The sequence below is a fragment of the Miscanthus floridulus genome, chromosome 14 (assembly GCF_019320115.1).
Source record: "Miscanthus floridulus cultivar M001 chromosome 14, ASM1932011v1, whole genome shotgun sequence".
Classification (NCBI taxonomy): domain Eukaryota; kingdom Viridiplantae; phylum Streptophyta; class Magnoliopsida; order Poales; family Poaceae; genus Miscanthus; species Miscanthus floridulus.
The window spans coordinates 1,453,184-1,462,284 of record NC_089593.1 but is presented as its reverse complement, the minus strand read 5'-3'; the positions used below and the strand labels follow the sequence as shown (position 1 = coordinate 1,462,284).

General features: G+C 41.3%; 1 protein-coding gene across 1 annotated transcript; it reads left to right on the top strand.

Annotated features, from left to right (window-relative positions):
* The first annotated feature begins 216 nt into the window (after positions 1–216).
* Positions 217–5,342, top strand: LOC136504330 (probable serine/threonine-protein kinase PBL8). The gene is made up of 6 exons (XM_066499216.1): positions 217–700; positions 2,021–2,355; positions 3,040–3,175; positions 3,956–4,092; positions 4,194–4,317; positions 4,676–5,342. The coding sequence occupies exons 1-6, from the start codon at positions 646–648 to the stop codon at positions 5,125–5,127; spliced, it is 1,239 nt and encodes a 412-aa protein (XP_066355313.1). The 5' UTR covers positions 217–645; the 3' UTR covers positions 5,128–5,342.
* The last annotated feature ends 3,759 nt before the right edge of the window (positions 5,343–9,101 follow it).

The following is a 9,101-nucleotide window of genomic DNA, read 5'->3' as shown; positions in this document are numbered from 1 at the left end:
ATTAATTAGTTTTATAATTAACTCATATTTAATTCTTCTAAATAGCATCCGAACGTCTGATGTGACATGAACTAAAATTTAGTCCGTGGAACCCAACACCCCCTGAGCAATAGAGTCATCGTCAGACAATTAAAAGGCAACCGTGGACTAGGAGCACTTTTTAAGGGATCCACCCGTCTCCCCCACCCTCGGTTCGTTCGTTCCCTTTCACCACCATTGAACTGAACACTGTCTGTCTCGGTGTCTCCCTCCCTCCCCTCGCATCACAATCACAACTCATCCGCAGGCCATCCCTGCTCGGCTGCCCTGCCCCCCCTTGTTAACGGTTGAGGCTTTGCTGGTACACTCCTGCCGGCCAAGCTGCCCCTGTTCTGTTCCGCGCGAGCGTCCCACAGGAAGCAAGGAGGCATACAGCTCTGCTCCCCTCACGCCTCGCCTCGCCTCACCAAAAGAGGAAACGCCCACGGCTTGCTTTACCTCCAGCAGTCGTCTCGCCTAGTGCCTCGTCTCAGTCTCAGAGGAGTAGGAGGGAGAGGTGGATGGCATGAAGCAACCTGCCAAGAATGAGAGCCTGGGCTGCCCCTGGTAGAAGCAGAGCAAGACCGGGCCACAAGGAGGAGGGGGGAGGAAGAGGAAGAGGGTGAGATGGGCAACTGCGGCACGCGAGAGGAGAATGCCGTCGTCGCCGCGCACGCGCAAGGTATCCATCCTTTCCGGCTTGCGCCTGGGTTTTCTTGGGCGGACTCTTGTCGGTGGTTGCTTGGATTGGATCTCAGGCTGGCATTTCGAATTGCATCGGAATTTCGTCTTTGCTGGATTATTTGCCAGCTCCTTCCTGGCGTCTCTTTCTCTTGGTTGGTGGGCTCACGGTCACGGTGGATGTGGTTACCAAAAATGCTTTCTTTCTTGGCTTTCTATTGCGATGCCTTTTGGTTTATCTGTAGTTTCGGACTGGCGATTTGGTTGCAAAAATCGATTGTTCTCAGGGTCTAACCCATATCGACATTAGGGATTTAAAGTCACATGCCAATCTTCACTCGAAATGTTTTAATTCTAGTACTTCAGCAGGGGGAGTTTGATGTTTTTTTTTTCATTTCCCCCCTGGAGTCTGGAGATGAACCTAGCCTTAGGACTTTGGTTCTGTTAATCCGAATTTACTCAAGTTTTATGTTCTTTGGTTGAAAGCTTCGTTTATTTCTTCTTGTCACAGTTCAGGTTGTTGGTCTGTGATCTCTTCTATGCTGCATCTTCTTGTCCAGTCGCCGTGCCCTTGTGCTTCATTATCTTCTTGATTTTTTGAAACCCAAAGGCTACTTGAATTGACTGTGTACATTGAGAAAATCTAATGGCACTTTTCCCCACTATTGACTTTCGATTTCACATGGATAAAAAAATTTACGATCCTCCAAGTTGAATAAACATAATCTGCTCTAGTCGGTACTTGCATTTTTAAAGCAATTTGATTTCCACCCCCCCCCCCCCCCCCCCCCCCCCCCCCCCCTGCAACTGTGCAGTAGATCTGGTCCCCTGACCTGTTTACACTTTGCTTTAATCAATTTGTGCATGTATTATGTCTTTATTGTTTCCCTGTTTCCTACTAATAAGAAAGATAAGTGGTACAGTCCAATAGAAGCTTGTATTTTAGGGGAAATGTCATTTAATGGATGCTAGCAGTTGGAAATTCATTCATTTCTACTTGTTCTCATGTTACTTCTGTAATTTTCAAATAGCAATTGTATTTCAGCATGAGTAATCTAACTTTCATTGAACCCTGTTTGTAAGTGCTTAATTCTACACGAATCCTTGAGTCATACATTTTTCTTAGGATATATCCGTGACCTGTACTAGCTAATATAGAACTGAGCGTGAGAATATTTTCTAGTGGATAGCTTTTGGTCCTTTTATCTTATATATATGTGAGAAATCCTTGTTACTTCAATTCTTTAGTTACATGATGGACAATAGTTAAACTTCATATTGTCGAGGACTTATATTTCTTTCTTGAATACCATGTTCTCAGTTCAGCAGCTCCACTTGTTGCAACATCCTGCCAAGAACGCCCTTTCAGATAAGAAGCACACCCGCTCATCGTCAGATATAAGTGATCCTTCAACACCTAGGAAAATTGAAGATGCCAAGAACATTTCCATATGCAACGATGTGATTGCCTTCACATTGTTTGAGCTAGAGACGATCACAAAGAGCTTCCGTGCTGATTATGTTCTTGGTGAAGGAGGATTTGGGACTGTTTATAAAGGTTACATCGATGAGAATGTCAGGGTTGGGCTGAAGTCACTGCCTGTTGCAGTCAAGGTGCTCAATAAAGATGGACATCAAGGGCACAGAGAATGGCTTGTGAGTACCCAAGTTCTTCAGTGATTTTCATGGAAAGTTCCTTTTGTTATATGCATGGCAACATAAAAAATTGTCTATTAATATGTTGTACATGCAACTATGCATGGCACATTCGCATGGAAATATGTAAATATTGTCAAGTTCATATTGCCAACAAACATGCTCACAAGTAAAAACACACATACTGAGGGCTCCATGCAACTATTGTTTCATTGGCAGTCATGTTTTTGTTTCCATGGCTGTTTGGATTGGTTCTCACTGTTTTTTCACAATGTTTTGTCAGGCATCTATTATGAAAAACAGACATGGAAAGTTGATAAGCTTAGGTCATCCATATTGATTTCATTTACAGACATGTGCAGTCTTTGTGTTGTGCTGTTAGACAGAGCATATTGTAGTTTTCATGCTTGGGAATTTGAAAATGTTGTAGCGCACTTGCTTGGCCAGAATAAGCAACATCACTGAGCAAAGAAACCCGATGTGTTAAGATGGAAATCCATAAGAAATGTGTTTCTTTGAATGCCTAAGCAACTGTGAGTGACTTCTAGTAAAATGTTATTGGGTTATTTTTGCTCATGGTTTTCATAGTTATCATGCTTATGTGAGCCTAGAAAATTATTGTTTCAATACTGTGTTTGGTTCAAAAAAATATTGAAAATGTTTACGCATCTTTTTTTTTGTCAGACCGAGGTTAACTTCCTGGGGCAGTTAAGGCATCCAAATTTGGTGAAGTTGATTGGATATTGCTGTGAGGATGATCATCGGCTGCTTGTCTATGAGTTCATGTTTCGAGGAAGTCTAGAAAATCACTTATTCCGAAGTAATCCTCTACTCCTTATTGTCAGATTGTGTACGGTATCATAACTGAGTTTCTGTAATGCCACTTTTTACATACTATCTTCTGTTTTCTTGAATGTTGTCCACTGGTCTCAACACCTTGAGCTCATAAAATGTTGCTGATAGAGTTATACTTCATTTTCATAACTATTGCCGGTATGATCTAACTTCTCTAACTGGCAGATGGTTAGGCATATTTATTTGTCTACCAAAAACTGATTCATTATTTTTGGTACTTTTTTACATGCTATTTCCAAAATAACCACCAAGCATCCAACTCTTTAACTTTCTGATGACTCACTCAACATCCTGGATGATTACTTGCTTGGTAAACTGTTGATTTTGATTAATTACAGGTGGTACATACTACCTAGCTGGTGACCATCTATTTTTCTGGCTTCTATATTTAGCTTTTTAGGCAGCTTCCCAATCTGAACTTATGACTTCTTGTTATTTCCGCTGAAAGATATTTTACATTTGCACACTACCACACGTTGTTGATTTCTTCTGCATCTGTTGATTTTTGTCGTGCTTCTTTAATTAGGTACTATAGCTTCTACTTGCTACATTTCTTGATGCTTTTACAAATTGGCAATGTCCCCAACTAAAAGAGAAATAATTGAATGCTTCCCACTGCTAGAATGTACGATCTGTAGTGTGCCAGTAGCCCAGTATGCTATTTTCCTTGATTCATTCACAACAAACTGCTACTTGAGAGGAAGGAGATTTTGCTGACTACATATCCTACTTTTCATGTTCTCAGAGACAGCTACACCATTACCCTGGGGTTCTAGGATGTCAATTGCACTGGGAGCTGCTAAAGGGCTTGCATGCCTCCACAATGCTCAAAGGCCTGTAATCTACAGAGATTTCAAGACCTCAAATATTCTGCTGGACTCTGTTGAGTGTTAATTGCTTGCTCATGCTTTCTTCTCCCATTTCAGTTTTAAGAGAACATATGTGTATGAGATAATGACTTCTTTTTATTTCCATGGCTACAGGATTATACTGCTAAACTATCTGACTTTGGTCTGGCAAAAGCTGGCCCCGAAGGTGATGAGACTCATGTGTCAACGAGGGTGATGGGAACCTATGGATATGCTGCCCCTGAATATGTGATGACTGGTACTTTCCTCATTGTTTCTATATGTTTAGTAATTTCATTCTTTTTTAGAAGATATCATTGTTTCAGATATGAACTTCTGCATGTCAAATTGCAGACATAAAACTATTGTTTCTACTCATGAGCTGAGATCGCATATATTGCCATTCCCTGCTTCTTTCAGTTTTTGAATATTACTTCATAGCAGCAAAACTTATAGTCACAGAAAAGTATTATTTGTAATGCATGATCTGATGTCACATATAGATTGTTCACTGCTTGTTTCAGCATTTGTACAGCAAACTATGGCCAAAACCTACACATGTATGTACTATTTGTCTGTGTTCATTTGTTGTTCTCATGTATATAGCTGGTGTGCAGGCCACTTGACTGCTAGAAGTGATGTCTACAGCTTCGGCGTCGTCCTTCTGGAGCTCTTGACAGGGCGCAAGTCAATTGACAAGTCACGGCCCAGCAGGGAGCAGAGCCTAGTTGACTGGGCCCTCCCGAAGCTCAATGACAAGAGGAGGCTTCTCCAAATAATCGACCCAAAACTGGAGGGACAGTATTCGATCAGAGCGGCTCACAAAGCCTGCAGCCTTGCATTCTACTGCTTGAGCCATAACCCCAAGGCAAGGCCACTAATGAGTGATGTTGTCGAGACCCTGGAGCCACTGCAGGGCGGTGGCGGTAGCGGTAGCGACGGAGCTGGCCAATCTTCTGGCCTTCCTGACTATAGAGGTCGCCGCAGGCTAACAGGGAACAACGTCCACTTCAGGGCCATCCCAAACGCCAAGTGCTCCCCTGCTGTCCCGGTTTGCAGAGTGCGGTGATGGTCGCCGCCAACGGTGCTGTTTCAGTTGCTGCTGGAATAGGTTCGGTTGTATATTAGAGAGTCTAAACCATGGGTGATGTGTGCGCCTGTTCTGCGCTGCTGTGTGTGTTTGAGTTTTTGTTTTGGAGGTTTTTGGCCAGCGTTTTGAAATGTAAATTTGATCTGCATGCTGGTGCTTGTAAGGCCCGCTAATTTTCACAGTGGTCTTATGTATCCTTGTCTCCTTGACTGAGTAAGCCCTGCCAAAACAGGCGGGGTTTAAGTTTAACCCTAGAAATGAAAGGCTGAACTAGGACCTGTTGGATGCTTGATCTGCTATATGGTGTGCTGTTCATATTTCAGGAACCAGTTTGTGTTGAATTCCTTGACAGTCCTCTCTTATTTGGCACCCTGCCATGCGCCCATGCCACAGGGAAGAATGATGATTCTAGTCAAAAGTAATTATTTGTCATCGAAATTGTAGTTGTATGATCTTTTGATGCATTGTGCAATTGTGTAAGGCCTGACATCTCTTCTGCTAACCTGTACTAGGAACTGGGATGTTGATCTGGATGGCTGCCGGTCAGTGGGTTTTCTTGGTCCTGTTTTTCAGACTTTACCAGTTTGCAGATACGAAGTTATGTTTTCATGCGTCTATCTACACAAACACAATGAATAGGAATTCTGAAAAAAATATTAATGAGTATGGTTGCCTGCATCTGTTATCTTTGGTAGGTGCAGAGGCTCTAGTGTACCTTCATTATCATCTAAAAAAATGCTGAAAATGCACAGAAAGTAAAAGGCTTGATGATGGGATGGAGATGAATCATTGTCTGGGCTTGTTATAACCGAAGTCCACCGTCCAAGTAGTGCTTCTTGTTATTTCTTTTATCTTTTATAGATGCTACGTTTCTTAAATATGTCGATTTTGATGAACAAATATGCTGCATCACCCTGGATGGGTCTGTACTCTCTACAGATGATTGGATCACGCTCTGCCGTCTGAGCAAATAACTAGCCTATACACTGTAGTAGTAGTAATGTCAGAAACTTAATGGGCAGGAACAATCAGATCAGAGAACGCAGCTTCCTGCATTCAATTGTTTAACATTCAAATTATTTCTTGATGTCGAATATAGTAAAAATGAAGCATAATTTAATTTGAGAGGTTAAAAAACTAAATATAGAAAAATAGCCTTTTGATGTTGGCTATAAGTGACTGAATCTTAAACTTTATATAAGGAGATTAATTTAGAGTTTAATACTATGTGATGATAAATGCTCATAAAAGAGTAGAATATAAACATCATAATCATCCGCGTGTCTAGTCTAATGGAGATAATCGAGATAAATAAATGCAATAAAAGGATACGTACGCAGGTCGCTGACAGTGGAAACACAAACACTCATAAACTACCGATGGTCATGATATGAGAGCAACCCTGCTCATTTTCCAATTGTAACCTAGTCTGACACGCATCACCAACACGAGATGATGCAGCGGGTAGAATACACGCCAGTCAAGAAAGATGGCTAATATGTTTTTTTCCCACTCGAGAGAAAAAAAAAGAGTTCAATTTCGCTCGTGTACTAGCAATTACTAAGACGCTGCTGCTTCCGATTAAAATCTTTCCGCCGATACAGTATTTTTTTTTTCTGATCCTATTTTCCACGGGAGAGAGGAGAGTCGATTTGTTTTTTCCACAGGAGATTTCCTGATCCGATTTTTCACGGTTGATGATGACTCTTTTCCCGTCCCATTAACTCCAGTTCCGGGCGTTCTAAATTTGCTACGGGATTTTCCACGAGAGCTGATTCGATTTCGATCCGTTTTTTTCCACTGTTGACTCTGTTCCCGTCCAGCCAACTGCAGTTCTCGCCGTTCCCATTGTGCTACAGGATGTTTCACGCGATCTGATCTGATACCGATTCCATTTGCCAACTCCAGAGTCCAGTCGCGGCCGTTTCGAGTTTGCTACGGGTTTGTCGACGGGGAATTTTCTCATCGGGAAATATAGCTCTCCATCCCTATCTACATGGGGTAAAAAAAAAATTCCCATCCACATCTCTGCGAATGTTCGCATGGAGGTTCTCCTCCCATCCCTTCCCCGCACGTGGAATTTATCCGTACGGGAAGCTCAGCCACATTAGGTCTCATCTTCATTCACATGTGTTGAAGTGGATTGGAGTGAAATTAAACTAAATTATATTTCATTACACTCCAACACATGTGGATTGAAGTGAATACACATGTATCCAAACAAGGTCTTACGAAATAAAACATTTGAACAAGTAAAGTAAGATTTCATATTATAAAAGGCATCTAGTTTAGGGTACAATTTGCTATTCACACCATGCTGTTTGTCAAAATTTTTGGTAGAATTTTAGTAGACCTAGGGTGTAATTCATAGTAAAATTATTTCACGGGACGGGTACTCGGGGAATGGGGCATCCTCACGAAACTCGATGGGACTGATTTTCCCCGTATCAATCCCCATATAGACACTAAATCAGCCTCGTCCCTATCCCCTAATAACAGAGGAATTCCCCGCAGAGAATAAGAGATCAAGACCCATTGTCATATCTAATTTTTCCTCATCAATTTCACTCTGTTTTTCCACACATTCCAATATAATATAAATATAAACATAATAAGTGTCAAAAACAATGAACCTTTGAATCATTAATCTATTTCTGAGAAACAAAAAAATTATATACCACTGACTTATTGATGCATTTTCAATTATGAACAAATTTTGTTATATGAATCTGGTTTAGCCCATGGTCCAACTAATCAAATAGGGAACTAAGATGACGTTTATTGTGTGGCCAATCTAGTCTAAATAAAGCCTCTTGGCAGGGTGTGGGCCTCTCTGAAATTGGTGAAGCCAAAGAAACCCACGTTTTTGTGGCTTTGGCTTCTGGGCAAAAATAGTTTTGGCTTGGATTTGACAGATTAGAATTCTATGTATTTTTTATGGGTCTTCAAAGAAAATCACATAACTTGATATTTAACTTACCAACCAACACATGGATAGCATGAAAATTAAAATTATGATATACTTATGAGCTGAAATGTGTGGGCTGCAATGGGAGGAAAAATATCTCTCAAAGTTGTATTTTAATTTGATACATACGTAATAGTTTGCCAACACTAACTTAGATTATATATGGATGTCATTGTCATTATAGAATAATGCGTATAGAACAATTAATTAATAATTGTAGCCTCAAATTTTTCATAGAAAGGGAAAAAATAAATAGATACGTAGGGTCCACTACTACGGAATTGATTTTAGGAGCCAACTTGTTTATTAACAGAGACATTCAAAAATATATATCCCAAGAACATGATGATTTTTAGAGACAGATGTTTTATTTATTAAGACAACCAAGAAAAATGTCGATCTTCAAAAATCAATTTACAGAGACACCTCTCTTAAATGGTTTGTCTTTGTAAATCATTTTTAGTGGCGGACACTTATCATAAAGCCACCTTGGCAAATTAGCGTATGACTCAATAACCTTAGGCATATAAATAAAAGCAAATCCTAGAGCCTCCTAACTCTCCTCTCTCTCTCCGCAGCCGCTGCTGCCTGCTAGCTCTCTCGCTCTCTCTAAGCACCCACTTTCCTCCCATCGGCACTGCCCAGCCTGCTTTCACCCATCGTGTCACATTCCCATCTCCTTTCGACGGCTGGACCTCTCATGGATGGGTAGGGGGCTGCTCTCTTTCCCTCAACTCTCTGTCCTTTTCTCACTCTCTGCCTCTCCTCACAGATCCAGGGTTAACGTCCGATTCCTAGATTCATGTGTGTCGGTGCAGAAACTGACCAACTAGTAAATATTTATAGTTTTGCTGTACGTTGTGATCGGAGGTGGCCTAGCACACAATGACACAGGATTTATACTGGTTCAGGCAATGTGCCCTACGTCCAGTCGGGGTCGGTCGGTGACTTTATTCCTGAGCCCAGGTACTCAAAGTCTGTAGTG

Excerpts from the sequence above, each read along its gene's own strand:
- LOC136504330 (XM_066499216.1), top strand. The coding sequence starts at position 646 with ATGGGCAACTGCGGCACGCGAGAGGAGAATGCCGTCGTCGCCGCGCAC. Across the intron at positions 701-2,020 it reads CGTCGCCGCGCACGCGCAAG|TTCAGCAGCTCCACTTGTTG; the intron begins GTATCCATCCTT and ends CCATGTTCTCAG. Across the intron at positions 2,356-3,039 it reads AAGGGCACAGAGAATGGCTT|ACCGAGGTTAACTTCCTGGG; the intron begins GTGAGTACCCAA and ends TTTTTTTGTCAG.